Below are 20,721 nucleotides of genomic sequence, written 5' to 3'. Positions count from 1 at the left end.
GATGTCAACATCCAGAGAAATGATGATGGGTTATTGAAAACTCAGATTTTCCGGAAACCCACTAGTAGCAATAGTCTGCTAAGATGGGAGAGCCACCATCCGAAAGCTTTAAAATGAGGGATCCCCAAGGGTCAATTTTTGAGGCTAAGAAGGTACTGCTCTGACATTGGTACATACATAGGTCAATCGGGGGATATGAAGAAGCGCTTTGGAGAAAAAGGCTATCCTAGAGGCATTGTTGAAGCAGCATTTAATCATGCTCTTGTAAAAGACAGGGGCATTCTTTTGCAGTCCCAAACCAAGAGAACGACTGAGATTGACATCACCAGAATAATAGGAACCTATGACTGCCAGAATGAAAGAGTGGCTAGGATCCTGGAAAAACATTGGGACATCTTATCTTCTGACCCTGATCTGACTAAGATGATTGGACCTAGACCCCAGATAACATACAGGAAAGGTCGGTCCTTAAAAGATAATTTGGTGCATAGCTATTTCAAAAGGCCAACTCCTGTGGGCACATGGCTTGATAGAAGAACCTGTGTTTTTTTTAAATGTGGGGGATGTGTCAATTGTAGATTCATGAAACCCTGCAAGTTTGTTACTAGTTCATATACCGGGAAAAAATACTATCTCCGTGATTTTTCCAACTGTAAAACCACGGGTGTGATCTACGTAGCCAATTGCAACTGTCCCAAGGATTACGTTGGAAAGACAAAGAGAGAGTTTAGAAGGAGAGTAGGCGAGCACATAGGGGACATTAGGCACAGACGAGATACGCCGATAGCGAGACATATAAATGAGATGCATGAGGGAAATATTGATGAGATCTCATTCAGCATTATTGAGGTCTACACACCGAATCCGAGGGGTGGTGACTTCGATAGACTATTGCTGCAAAAAGAATGTGCATGGATCCATCGGATGAATTGTATTGCACTGCTTGCATTAAATGAGAATTTGTCTTATGTATGTTTCCTGTAGTGATTAGGTCGTTCATCGAGGCCTCCTCCCATTCTCTTTCTCCTGAATGACATAAGTTACTGGGGCCTGTTTTTCTGTTTCATATAATCATAATTATACCCAAATATCCTTTGCCAATATGGGGTGTACCTGAATATGTATCCAATACTTTCTGTGCCACTATTTGGGACCCTGTGAGATCAGGGTGCACAGTATTTACTGTGAATATTATAAATAATCTATTAATCTTTGTTTGATATTTATGACTTTATGGTATTCTAATATTCACTTTCTCTTAGATGTATGGACACATTCATAAATATGACTTTGTATTACCAACCATGTCTTTATGTGTTATTATATAATCATGCTATTAACTTTATCATGCTTAATATACATGTCATTATTGCAGTTACATCATATAACCCAGGTGACTGCTCTGTCTTTGTAGCATTTATGATTGTCACGATCGCGTGGCTAATATATGGGAAGAGCATATACTTACTCTATTTATGCACTAATATGTCCTATACATATAAATATAGAACATATCTATGGGGCCCGGTATATGGGAAAGTGCTGGCTTGTATGCTTACCTACTATCTATTTCCATTGAGACAGGCGTTGATATCTATTCGCTTGCTAACGTAGTAACTATTGGCCTGGTTGCTTAGCAACATCAACAAGTGACGTGATTGGTTGGTGACCGGGGCTTCGTGTATCGGCTTCCGGTTATGCGCATTGCCGTCAGGTGCTGATAGTGTGCGGCTAGCTTTATTAGGTCAGACATGCGCAGTTCGGCAGTATATTGCATTTTAGCTTCCGGTCATGCGCACGGTGGATAGCAGGGCGAGGTGCGCTCCAAACGCACGCCGGGAATAATCCAGTGCTGGCGACACACCAGAGGTAAAGCCATGCCCCATGAATGTGATTGATATCAACATGAGTGGGCCACATAAACATGGCGCATAGTATCTAGACATGGGGTATTTATAGCGCTACTATGGAGGGAGATTGTCTTCATGTTTTAAAAAGATGAACACTAGCTGGAGACAAATCTTAGGGACTGTAATGTTGTTCCTCTGGCGGCGCTATTTAGAGTCTCCAGGTGCACCTGGCAATGGTCTATATAACTGAGAGAGAGTGAATGACTCCATGACACATCTACACATCATGCCTCCTGATGATCCGTGAAGGTGAAACGCGTAGAGGCGCAATATGACATCATTAGGAAGATGAGTATCTTTCCTTGCTTGCTGCTGCATTGTACTAACACTGGTGTATGTTGGTAAATAGTCACTTGTTGAGTCTGGAAGAATATATCAACCGTATCAACATCTACTGATTTATTATTTATATGACTTTCCAGGGCATATCTTGGGGAATTAATTAGTCCTCTTTGTTTGATGTTATATTTTATTGACACCAGTGCTCTTATTGAAAGATGATTGCTTAATACGCTGCATGTTATATGGCTTTTAATAGTAGGCCTTATTAAGATAACATGGCGAGATATCTACTCCTTATATATATTCTAGTTATCTATAGGGAATCCAAGGGATAGCCGACGTGGAGTGGGGGCGCCATATCCGCTGTACAGTAGGGTGCCAACCCCCACAGTCAGGCAGGATTCTAAGTAATAGGCAGCAGTATAGCAAGGGATGTTTTTCTTTTTCTTTTTAACTAGAGCACTTATTTTTGCACTATTTTGCACTTTGTGTGTCCGTGTCTCTCACCCTATTATCAATTTTCTAGCCGTATAATTGGCAAATCAATAGCCATAACGGCTTTAGTCTACCTCTATCCAATCAATTCCTGTTGTATACTTGAGAGCCCAATTGAGACACATATTTAGGGCAATAACAGGAGTTTTGGGGCCAGTCAACGCCGAGCGGGGGCGCCAATCTCGATTGTGTATAGGGTGCCAACCTCCGCAGCTAGGTAGTGGATATCTAGGATTTCCTATATAGGGATATATCTAGAGAGCACGGTTGTCTGTTGTGTTATGTATGTGGGTGTGGTACATGGTTTTAAGTACATTAATTAAAGATTTAATATTTTTATCTAGTATAACAATAAAAAGGATTATTGGCTGGTTGTATACATATTTCTAGACAGCTAATAAGTCTCCTCTCAGTTTTCTCTTTTTGGAAATACTGAAGGGAATGTATGGAAGCCAGTGTCTTTGTGTTCTAGGATGCTCATTACAGTGAACTTCATGATGATGGACGTTTATCTGTTGATGTAGACTGGTTTGTCATGGTCAAATTAAGGCACATACCTTTTGGGTTCTGGGTTTGATGCACAGAAACATGAGGAACTCCTGGGCCTTTGGGGAAAAAATAATGAAGAATTATTTTTTAACTGTATAAGACTTTGTTCACACCTGCATTTTTGAGTTCCGTTTCTCTACTCCATTCTAGGAGTAAGAGAAACTGAACTTGTGGAAAACTGATCCATAACAAAACAGATGCAGACTAGTGATGAGCGAGTGTACTCGTTGCTCGGGTTTTCCCAAGCACGCTCGGGTGACCTCTGAGTATTTGTTAGTGTTCGGAGATTTAGTTTTCATCACCTCAGCTGAATGATTTACGGCTGCTGCCAAGCCTGAGTACATGTGGGGGTTGCCTGGTTGCTAGGGAATTCCCACATGTAATCAAACTGTCTAACAGTCGCAAATCATCCAGCTGCTGCGAGGAAAACTAAATCTCCGAGCAGTCATAAATACTGGGAGACCACCCGAGCAACGAGTACACTCGCTCATCACTAATGCAGACTAAACATCTGGGCCCCATTGATTATAATATAATGTGTCTGATTTCTGTTTTATGTTCATTTTCTGTACTGAATAAAAATGGAGCAATGATCCTTAGAGGTCACGTTCACACGTTCAGTATTTGGTCAGTATTTTACATCAGTATTTGTAAGCCAAAATCAAGAGAGGAACAATCAGAGGAAAAGTATAAGGCTATGTGTACACATTCAGGATTTTTAGCGTTTTTTCAACCATTTTCCACCCACAAAAAACGCTAAAAAAAGCTTACATAAGCATCCCATCATTTTTAATGCATTCCGCATTTTTTTATGCACATGCTGTGTTTTTTCCAGAGGCAGAATTGCATTCCGGAAAAAACCGCAGCATGTTCATTCTTTGTGCGAAATCGCGAGGATTCTGCACACATAGGAATGCATTGATCCGCTTACTTCCCGCGTGGGGCTATGTCCACCATGCGGGAAGTAAGTGGATCATGTGCGGTTGTTACCCAGGGTGGAGGAAAGGAGACTCTCCTCCAGGCCCTGGGAACCATATACCTGTTAAAAAAAATAATTAAAATAAAAAAACCATGATATTGTCACCTTCCGGCGGCCTCCGCAGTCTTCCCGCTCCTCGCGATGCTCCCGTTCCCAGTAATGCCTTGCGACAATGACCTGTGATGACGTAGCGGTCTCGCGAGACTGCTACATCCTCTGGGGTCATTGCCGCAAGGCATTACTGGGAACGGAAGCTGCCGGGAGCATCGCGAGGAGCGGGAAGGCTGCAGGGGCCGCCGGAAGGTGAGAATATCACGATTTTTTATTTTTTTATTATTTTTAGCATTATATCTTTTTACTATTGATGCTGCATAGGCAGCATCAATAGTAAAAAGTTGTTCACACTTGTCAAACACTATGCTTGACAAGTGTGACCAACCTGTCAATCAGTTTTCCAAGCGATGCTACAGATCGCTCGGAAAACGCTAGCATTCTGCAAGCTAAAAATGCTTGCAAAATGCTAGTGTTTAGCAGGAATATGCATGCCAATTCTGCATGCGTATTTCCCGCGACAGGGAGTTGCAGAATTGCCGCGGAAATTTCCGCTGCAATTCTGCAACGTGTGCACATAGCCTAATAGAAACACGTGCACCACTTCTACATTTTTTCACCCACTTAACTAGAGCTCCATGTGTCCCTCTACACTTTATTTATCTAAGTTACCCAACTCCTGTCAAAATTCTCGTCCAGCGTTTTTTTTGTTTTTTTTCATGATAGGTAGATTCAACAAAACCTAATCAGATTATTCAAAAATTGATCTTGTCCACCAGAGAAATATTCACCAGTATGAAACGATGGCTGGTCACAACATCTATCAATTATGCAACACAAATGTCTTTGATCAGATTCCCTTACCCTTCCCTAATATCTTAGAACTATAGAACTAAAACGATGTTTGAAACAAGAAAATAATACATCCTGACACTTCACAAGAGGCAATAAATTAGTTCCTGAACTTTCAAATCATGGTGTGAATACTTTTCTGCCCAATGATGACAAAAGTATTCTAGGAGTGATACCTTTATTGGCTAACCCGAAAATAATATGTTTGCAAGCTTTCAGAGCACAGTGGCTCCTTCTTCAGGCAGGATTACAAATAGATTAATAAGAAAAAAGCACTTATGTTATGGGGGCTTAATAATGGGCAATTTATTATTCCTACAAATTCAGTGGATTAGTGCTAGCAGTCATTATAGATGAATTCACAGGACTCTGGTCAGTGTTCTGAGCCGCTGGGCTGGAGCCCTGCAAACTACCCCCTATCTGTCGGCATTCGCGGCTCCTCTTTTAGTTAGCCAGCCTAGAACAATGTTATGTGTGGGTCATGTCATAATGATGACAACATGCTAGAACAGCTGATTAAAGAAAGAGGAGGTCAAAAATTGTCATCTACAGAATACTCAACTGGCCACTAGACCAAGGTCATTCATATCTACTAGTTAATTAGAATAAGTCACCTTTACAGAAGAGGGTGAAGAAGCTGCCTCCAGGACTAAATTCCACATCCACAAAATGACAGCCTGGAATAAGGTCACACGTCACACATGTGCGGTTAAGAGAACCTAAAGTTTCCACACTGCAAGGAAAGAGAGTGTTAGTTTTCTGTATGTGCACTATACTTTGGTTTACTATGTACTTTAATGCATCAGTTGTCAGGTTGATGAGAAAAATATTGGAACTGAGTTATCCAGTTGTAAAAAAAGAATCATTGCTCCCAGTAATAGTCTTGTAGATATGACGACTTTTAATGTCAAACAGAGATAAAGCCCATTTTATCAAACAACAATCTCGGCTCCAATGCTTGCTGTTTAACATTCATTCTTTTACTTTTATTCAGCATTAACCCCTTAACAACTTATGACGTACTACGTCATTCATAAGTCGTCTACCTGCCTTTGATGTGAGCTTGCAAACCGGGCACACATCTTTCCCATAAGATAATGGCTGAAATATTCAGCCATTATCTGCCTTTAACAGTCAAGGGTGGATCGGAGTCCATCTGACTGCGGCCGTTAATATGTTAAATGGCGCTGTCAATCTGTGGAGGGGCAGGGAAGCACATCATTCTATCTGCTCAACAGTGCTCTTTGTGATGTGATAATGGGGCGTAGATGTGTTGCTATGACAGCCATACCTAAAAACCTCTGTGTCTGTCATTATGGTACTCCTGTGAAAGCCAGCACGTGGCTGGCGTTCATAGAAGACCGTGATTTTAGTTATACATAGCCGTGCTATAACACTGCTGTGTATAGCAGAAGCGTTCAGATGATTGCGGCTTCAAATTCTGTAAGGGGACTTAAAAAATATAAAGTAAAAAATATATGTTTTATAATATATAGATATATATATATATATAGATATATATATAGATATATATATATATATATATATATATATATATATATATATATATAAAACTTCAAATCACCCCTCTTTTTTCCCCACATTAAAAATTAAGAAATCATTAAATAAAATACACATTTGATATTGCTGTGTTAGTACAAGTCAGATCTATCAAAATATAAAACAAATTAATCTGATCATTAAACAGCTTAATGAGAAAAAAAATCAAAAAGACAGAAATCAATGTAATAACAGGTGATCAAAGCATCGTATATACCCCAAAATTGTGCCATTAAAAACATTGGCATGGGCACAAAAAACAAGCCCTATATCCCTGTGAAGGAAATACATAAGGTAATCAGTTGGGGAAAAATATAACAGTAGTAGAGTTACATTTACTTGACAAAAGGGCAAACTGGATTTACCAGTATTGTAAGCACAAAGGAGCATTTCCTGGAGGTGTCAAACATGGCACCTCAGCTCCTGGACTCTGAGCTTCAAATAGATTTGGTCTGTAACCATGCAGAATATTTCCCATTTACTGAATAGAGGGGAGTGGAGAAGACACAGGATATTTGAAATGCAAGGCCTTAAATTAGCCCATCATCCAGTCACAAACTGCAACTCTTAAATAGTCCAATCTAGGCCGTCGAGTTTAGATATTTCTGTTATTTCTCCTTTTTTATTTTATAACTGTTTTTCATATTTGTATGTCTTTTTATTTTTATCTTTTTATATATTTTACTAGATGGTAGCCTGATTCTAACGCATTGGGTATTATAGAATATGTATGTAGTTTATGAAGATTTTAGAATAATACATTGAATACACAGGATTCGGCCGGCGACGACCAATTAGCGAAGCGTGGTTCAAATCCCACGCCAATTTGCGGTCGGACTGCGCTTGTCGCTGATTGTTCGCGGCCGGCCACGTAATATATAGCACAGCCACGTAGTATAACAGCCCACGTAGTGCATAGCACAGCCACGTAGTATATAGCACGTCCACGTAGTATATAGCACAGTCCACGTAGTATATAGCACAGCCCACGGAGTATATAGCACAGCCCACGGAGTATATAGCACAGCTCACGTAGTATATAACAGCCCACGTACGCAGTATATAACACAGCCCACGTAGTGTATAACACAGCCTACGTAGTATATTGCACAGCCACGCAGTATATTGCAGAGCCACGCAGTATATTGCACAGCCACGTAGTATATTGCAAAGCCCACGTAGTATATAACACAGCCACGCAGTATATTGCACAGCCCACGTAGTATATTGCACAGCCCACGTAGTATATTGCACAGCCACGTAGTATATTGCACAGCCACGTAGTATATTGCACAGCCCACAACGTAGTATATAGCACAGCCCACGTATTACCGTATTTTCCGGATTATAAGGCGCACCGGATTATAAGGCGCACTTTCTATGAGCGCCTCATAAGCAATTTTGTTTCATATATAAGGCGCACTGGATTATAAGGCGCAGCACATTACCGTTAAATAAACCATTGCTCAGACTGCAAGTCAAGATTTATTACACTTTTTAACAATAACTTGAAACTGGTTCAGCTGTAATTGCAAATCTCCACTTACGCACCATGGATTCATTAATGTTGAATTCTCTTGCAGCTGCCCTATTTCCATGCTCTACTGCATAACTTATAGCTTTAAGCTTGAAACCTGCATCATAAGCATGTCTCTTAACAGGAGGCATTTTTTGGGGTAGTGGATATAGTTAACGCTAAAGCACAGATATATTGCAAGGATCCTGCGCACAGAGCTGTAAGTATCACAGCAACCCTGCACGCCGGTCACATCCACCCTGCGGCCAAAGCTCTTCCGCCCCACCTGCTGTATAGGAACGTCACGGGACCCCTGCACGCCAGCCTCATCAACTCTGCAGCGTGTCTGCTGCACGGGGCTTCAGGAAGATGGCCGCGGGATGCCGCGCGTGCGCAGAAGAGATCGCGGCGGCCATCTTCCCAAAGCCGAGATGCAAACTCGGCTTTGGAAAGATGGCCGCCGCGATCTCTTGTGCGCACGCGCGGCATCCCGCGGCCATCTTCCTGAAGCCCCGTGCAGCAGACACGCTGCAGAGCACTCTTCTGCGCACGCGCGGCCCCAGGAAGATGGCCGCCCCCACCGATGAAAGGGATGACAGCGCAGATCGCGCGCTGTGTCTTCACGTGGGCGCAGGGAATTCGGAACTTGGACATGCGCACACCACTACGCCACCAACGGAAAGCTGGGGAAGAAAAGAGCGCTGTGAACACACCCATCTGACCAGACCAGCCTGATTGACAGGCGAAAACAGCGACTTTGGTAATGTATTTCTCAGCATAGGTGGGGAATCAGGGTACACTACATACACTATAGTAACGCACAGCGCAGGCCCTATTTAACAGTATTTATAGCTCAATCTGAAAAAACGGGGTGACAGGTTCCCTTTAATACTGTTGGAGCTAGATTGTGCTGTGGAACCAGGTGCCAATTAGGGGCGTAATATAAGCGTGCACTTTATTTGTACTTTCACTTTCACTTCGGGCCCGCAGCCAGTTGGTCTTATATATACCAATAGTGGTGGTGCTGTGGTATGCCGCCGCCGACCCCTGCCGCCCACGATAGAGGTAAAGGATCCTGTATGAACCTCTCTCTTGGTTCATATATAAGGCGCACTGGATTATAAGGCGCACTTTCTATTTCTGAGAAATTCTCAACATTTTATGTGCGCCTTATAATCCGGAAAATACGGTATATAGCAATGTAGGCATCATATCCCTGTTAAAAAAGAATTAAAATAAAAAATAGTTATATACTCACCCTCCGTCGTCCCCCCGGATCCAGGCGAGGCGTTTACCGATGCTCCTCACGACTCTCCGGTCCCAAGAGTGCATTGCGGTCTCGTGAGATGACGTAGCGGTCTCGTGAGACCGCTACGTCATCATCTCGCGAGATCACAATGCATGGAGCGGTCACCGGAGCGTCACGAGGAGCGGGAAAGGCCTGTTCTGGATCCGGGGGGCCGACAAACGGTGAGTATATAACTATTTTTTTTTTTTATTATTATTTTTAACATTAGATTTTTTTACTATTGATGCTGCATAGGCAGCATCAATAGTAAAAAGTTGGTCACACAGGGTTAATGGTGGCGTTAATGGACTGCATTACACTGCGGCATAACGCGGTCCGTTAACACTGCCATTAGCCCTGTGTGAGCGCTGACTGGAGGGGAGTATGGAGCGGGCACTGACGGCTGGGGAGTAGGGAGGGGCTAATTCTCGGCCGGACTGTGCCCGTCGCTGATTGGTCATGGCCTGGTGGCCGCGACCAATCAGCGACACGGGATTTCCGGGACAGACAGACAGAAAGACAGACAGACATGACCCTTAGACAATTATATAGTAGATTGTAAGCACTGTGTATTTTTATATTTAAGCTTACAATCTTTAATAAGTTTGATCCATGTATGCGCTAAAGAATCTATAGCCTCACAGAATGTGTGGCCTTTTTGATTGTCTGACAGTAACATATTTCGGGGACTCATCACCCCTCGTGTTTGATGAGTGGTGGCAGCGTGTTAAGGAACTGGGGTGTGTGGACTGTGTTGAGGTGCAATTTATACTCACTTTATAGGCTAGAACAAAGGTTGACTGCTAGATTGAGTGAGAGGAGATAAATTAACCCTTGCAGGCACATCCCACGTTGCGGGCTGAGAAGTGTGTACATGACAACTTGGTGTCAAGCGGTGTTTTTTTTATACTTCTACTAGAGCATTAGTACTTACGTTAAGAAATTATTCCCTGTACTAAAGGACTGGTATCCTTGCGAGGAGTTCACCAGTTCTACAAGGTTCAACTCAGTGCTTACTTGTACATACTTGCAGTTTTCGCCTTCCCCGTTTTTCCTTTCTATCTTTTATTTGGTGATAGGCTTTGTACAGATATGGCAGCCATATACTATATGCAAAGAAAGGAGGCTCTGATTAATCTATGTGAGCAGAGAGGGACAGATGTGCCCCCTCTGAGGGTCCAGTCATCACAGAGTACTGCACCTCACCCAGAGGTGTGGGATTCCGCTCTCAGGTAAGGAGGGGCATGGCACAGAACCCTACACCTACCCTGTTTCCCCAAAAATAAGACACTGTCTTATATTAATATTTGCTCCGAAAGTTGCACCATGTCTTATTTTTTTTTATTTTTTTTTTTTGGGGGGGTCTTATTTTCTCAAGAAAAAGAACAGGGCCACAAAACATAAGGGCTCTAAAATGGCTCCCACACACTTTCTGGACACTGTATCGCTACCGTAACAATCACCCACAGCAGTTCCTTTACCGTAGCAGCCCCATCATCATTTTGCAGCCCCAAATATTCCCATCATCCCATTGCAGCCCTCATCATCCCTTTACAGTCCCCAATACAGCACCCCCATCTTTCCATTACAGCCCCCAGCATTCTACAGTACAGTATTGCAGCCTCCCATCATCCCACATCATCCCACTGCAGCCTCCCATCATCCCGGTATCCCACTGCAGCCTCCCATTAACACAGTATCCCACTGCAGCCTCCCATGTGTGTACCGTACACACACACACACGCACACACCCTTACACAAACACACACCCATACACAGACACACACATACACCCTTAGGCCGGTTTCACACGTCAGTGTCTCTGGTACGTGTAGTGACAGTTTTCTCACGTACCGGAGACACTGACCCACGTAGACCAGTTCAAATGAATGGGTCTATGCACATGTCTGCGTGTTTTCACGGACCATGTGTCCGTGTGGAAAACACGGAGACATGTCCGTTTTTCTCTGGCAGCACGGTCTGCAAAGCGTCCCGCACACGTGCACACGGAGAACAGTGTGCACTCTCATCCGTGTGCACGTACCGTCCGCAGGAGAGACAGCGCTACGGTAAGCGCTGTCCCCTGCGTGTGGTGCTGAAGGCAGCATTCATCTCTTCTCCCCTGCAGCGCTCGCAGGAGAGAAGGGATGAAAAATCAAGTTTTTTTGTTGTTGTTAAAAATAAAGTTTGGGGTCACCTCCCACCTCCCACCCCTCCCCACAGTGGCGTATCCAGGGGGGGGCAGCCGGGGCATGTGCCCCGGGCGCAGCCGACAGGGGGGCGCCAGCGGGCCGCCTGATGATGCGGCGGTCCAAGGAGGCTCCTCGGCGGCGGCATTCTGCCGCCCCCACACTGAGATTATAGTCCCGTTCTCTGAGCCGGCTGTCAAATTGACAGCCGGCTCAGAGAAAAAGTGCTGCGCGTGGAATCCCAAGTGTCAGCAGCGTAACTACTGTGGTCACAGGTGGGACTGCACTTGTCCCGAAGCAGAGCCCCTCCACTGCAGAGAGCCGCACACCACAACTATGGCTGCTGCTGCTCTGTGCGCACAGGACCTAGGATGAGGTCACAGGAGGGGAGGAGTCAGAGTCACATGATCGGGACGGGAGGACCTCTGTGTAGTGCAGGACTCTGCTGGTTTTCATGGTGCTGGACGAGGGTAAGGTTTTGTGTGGGGTCAGGAGTAGTGTTGAGCGATACCGTCCGATACTTGAAAGTATCGGTATCGGAAAGTATCGGCCGATACCGGCAAAGTATCGGATCTAATCCGATACCGATACCCGATACCAATACAAGTCAATGGGACTCAAGTATCGGATGGTATCCTGATGGTTCCCAGGGTCTGAAGGAGAGGAAACTCTCCTTCAGGCCCTGGGAACCATATTAATGTGTAAAATAAAGAATTAAAATAAAAAATATTGCTATACTCACCTCTCCGACGCAGCCTGGACCTCACCGAGGGAACCGGCAGCGTTCTTTGCTTAAAATGCGCGCTTTTACTTCCTTCCGTGACGTCACGGCTTGTGATTGGTCGCGTGCCGCCCAATCACAGCAAGCCGTGACGTAATTTTCAGGTCCTCAATGCCTAATTCTAGGCATTCAGGAATTTAAAATTACGTTCCGGCTTGTGATTGGTCGCGTCGCAGTCACATGGGCGACACGACCAATCACAAGCCGTGACGTCACGGGAGGCAGGAGACGCGCGCATTTTTAAAATTACGTCACGGCTTGTGATTGGTTGCGTGCCGCCCATGTGACCGCGACGCGACCAATCACAGCAAGCCATGACGTAATTTCAGGTCCTGATGCCTATTTCTGCATTCAGGACCTGAAATTACGTCACGGCTTGCTGTGATTGGTCGCGTCGCGGCCACATGGGCGGCACGCGACCAATCACAAGCCGTGACGTCACGGAAGTAAAAGCGCGCATTTTAAGCAAAGAACGCTGCCGGTTCCCTCGGTGAGGTCCAGGCTGCGTCGGAGAGGTGAGTATAGCAATATTTTTTATTTTAATTCTTAATTTTACACATTAATGTTGTTTCGATACCGATACCCGATACCACAAAAGTATCGGATCTCGGTATCGGAATTCCGATACCCCGCAAGTATCGGCCGATACCCGATACTTGCGGTATCGGAATGCTCAACACTAGTCAGGAGTGGTTTGTGTGGATGTAGCAGAGCCCTGTGTGTATGAGGTGTACAGAGCGGAGCCGTGTGTGCAAGGTGTATGGAGCGGAGCCGTGTGTGTACAAGGTGTACAGAGCGGAGCCGTGTGTGTAAGGTGTATGGAGCGGAGCTGGGTGTGTACGAGGTGTACAGAGCGGAGCCGTGTGTGCAAGGTGTATGGAGCGGAGCTGGGTGTGTACGAGGTGTACAGAGCGGAGCCGTGTGTGCAAGGTGTATGGAGCGGAGCTGGGCGTGTACGAGGTGTGCGGAGCGGAAGCCGTGTGTGCAAGGTGTATGGAGTGGAGCTGGGTGTGTACGAGGTGTGCGGAGCGGAAGCCATGTGTGCAAGGTGTATGGAGCGGAGCTGGGTGTGTACGAGGGGTACGGAGCGGAGCCGTGTGTGCAAGGTGTACGGAACTCAGCCGCGTGTGTAGGAGTAACTAGGTGTGGCCATTATACTGTACGCAATATGTGTGTGTGTTTGTGCATGCGTAGCGCTGCGGGTGAATGTGCAGAGAGGTAAATGGTTTTGTGTGTGTGTGTACGGGGAGGAGAGGCGAGGGCAATGATGGGGCTGACGGGGAGAGTGCAATAATTGGGATGGAGGGAGAGGAGGAAATGATGGATGTGGTGGAATGGGCAATGATAGAGGTGGAATAGGCAATGATGGGGGGAGGAAATGATGGAGGTGGTGGAATGGGCAATGATGGAGGTGGAAATTGGAATGGTCGATGGTGGTGGGGGGAGAATGCAATGATGGTGGGGAGGAAAATCATGGAGGTGGTGGAAAGGGCAATAATGAGGGGGGGAAGAAATTATGGACGTGGTAGAATGGACAAGGATGGTGGTGGTGGAAAGCACACTGATGATATTGGAGGGGGAGAAAATGATGGAGGTGGTGGAATGGGCAAGTATGGTGATGGCGGCGGAAAGGACAATGATCGTGGTGGAAAGGGCAATGATGGGGATGGTGGGGGAAGAGAAAATGATGGATATGGTGGAAAAGACAAAGGAGGAAATGATTGAGGTGGTGGAATGGGAAATTATGGGGTGGTGGGGGAGAAAGCAATGATAGTGGTGGTGGAGAAGGCAAAGATGGAGGTGGTGAAGAGAGCAATGATGGGGTGGGGTAGAGGAAAATAATAGGCATATATGAGGAAACAGTACAGGAGAATGGGGGGCATGTATGGGCAATGGGGGGCATGTATGAGGAAACAGTATGGGGGGATGGGTGCAGACAGTATGGGGAGCGAATGGGGGAATGTATGCGGGCACAGTATGAGTAGCGATGTGAAAAATGCATGTTTACAGAGTACGGGGAGTGAGGGTGATGGGATGTGTGCAGACACAATGGGGAGTCAGGTGAGCAGGCAGTATAGAAAGTGAGGGGGTAAATATATGAGGAGACAGTATGGTGAACAGGAGGGATGTGAGAGGAGACAGTATGAGGAGGGAGGGGAATAGTGTGAGGAGACAGTATGGGGGGAGAAAAGTGATTGGGCATAGAATAGAAACTGAGTAGTGGGGGCGTAGCATGGAGGGACAGTGTAAGGGCACAGCCAGGAGGGGACAGTATACCAAGGAGGGGGAGTGTGATGAGAGAGTACAGTATAAATACTGGGCCCTATAGGGGGGACACAGTGTGAGAGGACAGTGTGAAGAGGGGTCCGATATGGAAAGGAGAGGTCAGTGTGAAGCATGTACCATAAGAGGGACAGTGTGGGGGTCATATTTTATGCAGACAATATAGTGAGGGGCAATTTTTTATTCAGGAGCATTATAATGACACTTGTATCTTTAAGGGCATCATGTGGAGATTTTCTGCAAAAGAACGGAGAAGATGGAAGTCTGCAGAGACGGCTCTAGATGAGAAAACTCATCATGGGATCGGGACAAGATGAAGAAAAGAAGGAGATCGGCTCCAGAGACGACGTCATCTATAAGGTACCTGGATGTAAATGTTATTTGTGATACTGACTAATTCTCATGTTTTTATTTATGTTAGGAGCATTAAAGGGGATGTCCAGGTTTGTAATGAGTCTGCAGTCATTCTATGTGACTGCAGACTTCTGAGTTCTCACAGTGCGCCCTGCACGCTGTCAGGATTCTCTCGTGCCGGCAATTTACATACATGCGGTCACGTGCTGACTAGACATGCGTGGCCTCACTCTATGAAATGAACTGAGTGAAGCAGGGCACGTCTGGTCGGAATGTGGTCAGAAGTGTACAAATCACATGCTTGCGCTGACATGACTGTCCACCGGCAAGGGAGAATCCCAAAAGTGTGCAGTGCATGCGTTGTGAGAATTCAGAAGCTGCGATGTCAGGATTCAGCTCTGCAGGTTCCAGTAGTCGTCACATGGACACTTCACTCATATGTGATTTTCATACTTATGGTCCTGTGACAACGAGCTTCTCTTCCTGCTTCTCTCAGTTTTTCACTGAATATTGAGAGCATTAAGGAGAGCGGCTCGTGGGTACATGACTAAGTGTGCAAATCGCATATGTCCTAGGGGGGGGGGCGCCAAAATGAATTCTTGCCCCGGGTGCCAGAAACCCTAGATACGCCTCTGCCTCCCCACCCCCCGCGCATCTGCCCGCTTGCAGAGAAATACTCACCCAGCTCCCACGATGCCTCCTCTCAGTGCCGGCAGCTTGTCCAGTGTGAGCGGTCACGTGGTACCGCTCATTACAGTGATGAATATGCGCCTTATATTAGCACATTGGCACAGTGCCTCCCCCTAGCATGCCTTACTTTCGGAGGGCGCTCTATTTTTGGGGAAACACGGTACATCCAACACAGACAATTCAGTCGGGGCCAGACTGGATAGAAAAGGGTGTTGGAGGAGTGAGTGGGATTAGTAGAATAGGGGAGGAGCTTGTTAGAGACATCCGCTTAGACGGAGATTGAGAGAGAAGTGGAGCTGAGGAGACGTGGGGGTCTGCAGGTCCTGGCAGACAGAAAGACTGAAACAGACAGAAAGGAGTTCCCAGAAAGAGAGGGAACTGAAGGAAAGAGAAACAACAGAAAAACCAAAGGGGTCCTAGAGGCACGGGTAGTGAGAAGTCCACCCGTGAGGCTCGTTTCCATGCTGACCATCGTCAGGTGGAGGGACCAAGTCGCAGTGAGGGACCGGCCCCCAAACTAGTGGAGAAACTAAAGAACTCAGCTAGCTAACCAAAGGCTGTGGCATTTGCAAGAAGCACAGTCACATTTGCACACATTCACTGAAAAGGCAGCCGTATAGGATTCAGGGAGGACTTAGCACTCACCACCCAGTGGAATCCGTGGCTGCTGGCTTGGGACACTGTGTTGCAGGCGCAGGGCAGGAGGGCGAGAGCCAGCACAGAAAGACGACCAGAGAAAGGAACATAAGAAAGAGGATTCTGGAAACTGCACCCAAAATGTTTGAGAGCTGGCTGGATCACATCCTCCAAGGACACAGCACCCCGGCTGTGGCAACTAAGAACTGTGAGTAAAGCTTTGGAAACTGCACCTTGCTGTGTCCTCACATTTATTTACTGCGCCATCCACCCTGCACCACAGCTACTACAACTGTCACAAGCACCATCTGCACCTTTAACACTACAGCTGCCCTGGGGTTTAGCTCTACCTGTGGAGAGCTGTACCAACTCTGCTGCATCACCATCAGCCCCAGCGGACTTCTTTCAGCAGTGTTGGCTAACACCTTTATTGCAGAGTACCACAGGTGGCGTCACGAACAAACTTTATAAACGTTATTCCCATTTACTTCAACCCATTTTATTGGACGCCCAGGACCACAGACTGGGTCACTGCCGTCGTGACCACCACTTTAAGAACAGAACTGGCCCGGTACGGAGTACCCCATGGTCCTAACGGGTGCTCTATTGTGGCGTCACGAACAGTATGGACCAACCCACCAAACTGGGTCCTGTGCACCAGAGACTTTGTTGAATTGCGCCAAAACCCTGGGGGTTTCTACACTGGTTCTATGAGAGAGTACAGAGGTAATTATGATCTTTTGATTATGCCATAGATGGGGTCATACTTGGCAATTTTTGCAAACACTATATATGTTAAGATCTGGATGCTATGCAACATATGGGGTTGTAGCTATATTTATGAGTAGTCAATACAATTGTATATCATGAAATAAGCCTTACAGGCTATTTTGGTAGTTAGTTACACATGCACATTGGCACTTTAATATAGTAGATCTATTCCCCTGGCAATTCATTTTTTCGACATAAATATACATGATTGGGTTCCGGTAATAGGTTATGCAATGAGGTTACATAGTTATTAAGGTTGAAGAAAGACTTTAAGTCCATCTAGTTCAACCCATAGCCTAACATGCCCTAACATGTTGATCCAGGGGAAGGCAAAAAAAACCCATGTGGCAAACAGTAAGCTCCACCATGGGGAAAAAAATTCCTTCCCGACCCCACATACGGCAATCAGACTAGTTCCCTGGATCAACGCCTTATCAAGGAATCTAATATATATACCCTGTAACATTATACGTTTCCAGAAATCTATCCAGTCCCCTCTTAAATTTAAGTAATGAATCACTCATTACAACATCATACGGCAGAGAGTTCCATAGTCTCACTGCTCTTACAGTAAAAAATCCGCGTCTGTTATTATGCTTAAACCTTTTTTCCTCCAGACGTAGAGGATGCCCCCTTGTCCCTGTCACCGGTCTATGATTAAAAAGATCATCAGAAAGGTCTTTGTACTGTCCCCTCATATATTTATACATTAACATAAGATCACCCCTTAGCCTTCGTTTTTCCAAACTAAATAGCCCCAAGTGTATTAACCTATCTTGGTATTGCAGACCCCCCAGTCCTCTAATAACCTTGGTCGCTCTTCTCTGCACCCGCTCTAGTTCAGCTATGTCTTTCTTATACACCGGAGACCAGAACTGTGCACAGTATTCTAAGTGTGGTCGAACTAGTGACTTGTATAGAGGTAAAATTATGTTCTCCTCATGAGCATCTATGCCTCTTTTTATGCATCCCATTATTTTATTTGCCTTAGTAGCAGCTGCCTGACACTGGCCACTGAATATGAGTTTGTCATCCACCCATACACCCAGGTCTTTTTCATTGACGGTTTTGCCCAGAATTTTAGAATTAAGCACATAGTTATACATCTTATTACTTCTACCCAAGTGCATGACCTTACATTTATCCCCATGAAAGCTCATTTGCCATTTATCAGCCCAAGCTTTTAGTTTACACAAATCATCCTGTAATATAAAATTGTCCTCCTCTGTATTGATTACCCTGCAGAGTTTAGTGTCATCTGCAAATATTGAAATTCTACTCTGAATGCCCCCTACAAGGTCATTAATAAATATGTTAAAAAGAAGAGGGCCCAATACTGACCCCTGTGGTACCCCACTACTAACCGCGACCCAGTCCGAGTGTACGCCATTAATAACCACCCTTTGTTTCCTATCCCTGAGCCAGCTCTCAACCCACTTGCACATATTTTCCCCTATCCCCATTATTCTCATTTTATGTATCAACCTTTTGTGTGGCACCATATCAAAAGCTTTTGAAAAGTCCATATACACTACATCTACTGGGTTCCCTTGGTCCAGTCCGGAACTTACCTCTTCATAGAAGCTGATCAAATTAGTCTGACATGATCGGTCCCTAGTAAACCCGTGCTGATACTGGGTCATGAGGTTATTCCTCTTCAGATACTCCAGTACTCCAGGTATTTCATGTATTTTAAGCCTGCTGTGACTCAATATCTGTACCGCACATAGAGTCAGTTATTGGATTGGAGGCATTTTTTGACATTATGCAAATGTATTTGGAAGTGAAAAAATATTTACTTTATTTATTAATAAATTTCTATGTTTGAACCGAACATTCTGTGGCTTGGTTAATAACTTGTGAGGCCTTTTTTTGGTTGCATCATTGTGTGGAATGTGTTCTTGGTAATTGGACTAATATGTATAAATGGATAGGAAAGGGTGTTGGAAGAGTGGGTAGGATAGGTAGAGTAGGGGAGGAGCTTGTTAGAAACATCAGCTTAGGCGGAGATTGAGAGAGAAGTAGAGCTGAGCAGATGTGGGGGTCTGCAGCTCCTGGCAGACAGAAAGACTGAAACAGACAGAAAGGAGTTCCCAGAAAGTAAGGGAACTGAAGGAAAGAGAAATGACAGAAAGGAATGAAGGAAGGGGTCCTAGAGGCACGGGTAATGGGAAGTCCACCCGTGAGGTTCGTTTCCACGCTGACCATCGTCAGGTGGAGGGACCAAGTCGCAGTGAGGGACCGGCCCTCAAAATAGTGGAGAAACTAAAAACTCAGCTAGCTAACCAAAGGCTGTGGCATTTGCAAGAATCAGTCACATCTGCACACATTCGCTGAAAAGGCAGCCGTATAGGAATCAGGAAGGACTTAGCACTCACCGCCCTGTGGAATCCGTGGCTGCTGGCTTGGGACACTGTGTGGCAGGCGGAGGGCAGGAGGGCTAGAGCCAGCGCAGAAAGACGGCCAGAAAAAAGGAAAATAAGAAAGAGGGCTCTGGAAAGTGCACCCAAATTGCATGAGAGCTGGCTGCATCACTTACTCGGAGGACAGAGTGCCCCAGCTGGGGCAACTAAGAACTGTGAGTAAAGCTTTGGAAACTGCACCTTGCTGTGTCCTCACATTTATTTACCACGCCATCCACCCTGCACCACAGCTACTACAACTGCCACAAGCACCATCTTCACCTTTAACACTACAGCTGCCCTGGGGTTTAGCTCTACCTGTGGAGAGCTGTACCAACTCTGCTGCATCACCATCAGCCCCAGCGGACTACTTTAAGCAGCGTTGGCTAACACCTTTATTGCTGAGTACCACAGGTGGCGTCACAAACAAACTTTATAAACTTTATTCCCATTTACTTCAACCCCTTTTATTGGACCGCCAGGACCACAGACCGGGTCACTGCCGTTGTGACCACCCCTTTAAGAACAGAACCCGACCAATACCGAGTACCCCACAGTCCTAGCAGGCGCTCCAGAGACAGCAGACAAATCCAAAGATCTGCTGATTGGTGCCTAGCTGGAGAAAGACTCATAGTGGAGTACTATGGCATTTGGACAAATAGAAAGCCCAACTCAGAGGAGCCAAGCAATGGACTTTGTCCCGGTGAATAACTGGGGGTACTAACAATGCCAGTTATGAGGCGAACATGGACTTTTCTTCGCAAATGGCCTTACAACAACTGGCAAAAAGTGATGCCAGGATGTGCCTGCAGCTTACTTTACAGTAACCAGAGGTTGCTGAGGCAGAACGTCAGGCTGAGAGAGATTTCCAGCTACAGAGGGCCCAAATACTAAGGGATAACAGTTCTCATTCTCAGGACAAGCGCACCCCACGACACATGCTGAGAAGTGTGTACATGACAATCTTGAAAATTTAAAATGTTACAGCTCTCAAAAAGTGGTGACACAAGCAAAAATATTTTTTTACAAATTTCTGAATTTTTTTTCACTGTGTTGGGAAGAGACTTGCCTCTGTTCTGGTCCCTATGGGAGACCAGGGTTAACCCTCCCAAGGTAAATTTCATTCCGGGCAC

The 20,721-nt window shown here is 45.5% G+C and overlaps 1 protein-coding gene across 3 annotated transcripts in view; it reads right to left on the bottom strand.

Annotated features, from left to right (window-relative positions):
• LOC143816750 (inactive dipeptidyl peptidase 10-like) overlaps nucleotides 1-20,721 on the bottom strand; it is a 503,885-nt gene that overhangs the window by 111,515 nt on the left and 371,649 nt on the right. For all 3 annotated transcript variants that reach the window (XR_013223993.1, XM_077297511.1, XM_077297512.1), the window contains exons 16-17: nucleotides 5,733-5,851; nucleotides 3,245-3,292 (exon numbers count right to left, since the gene is read on the bottom strand). Coding sequence is in view for 2 of the 3 variants with exons in the window: in XM_077297511.1 (XP_077153626.1) it covers nucleotides 3,245-3,292; nucleotides 5,733-5,851 (167 nt within the window). In the remaining variant the exon portion in view is untranslated. The remainder of the gene's footprint in view (nucleotides 1-3,244; nucleotides 3,293-5,732; nucleotides 5,852-20,721) is intronic.

Source organism: Ranitomeya variabilis, chromosome 3, assembly GCF_051348905.1.
Source record: "Ranitomeya variabilis isolate aRanVar5 chromosome 3, aRanVar5.hap1, whole genome shotgun sequence".
Lineage (NCBI taxonomy): Eukaryota > Metazoa > Chordata > Amphibia > Anura > Dendrobatidae > Ranitomeya > Ranitomeya variabilis.
The sequence above is the reverse complement of the archived record's forward strand: the minus strand, read 5'-3'. Positions and strand labels throughout refer to the sequence as shown.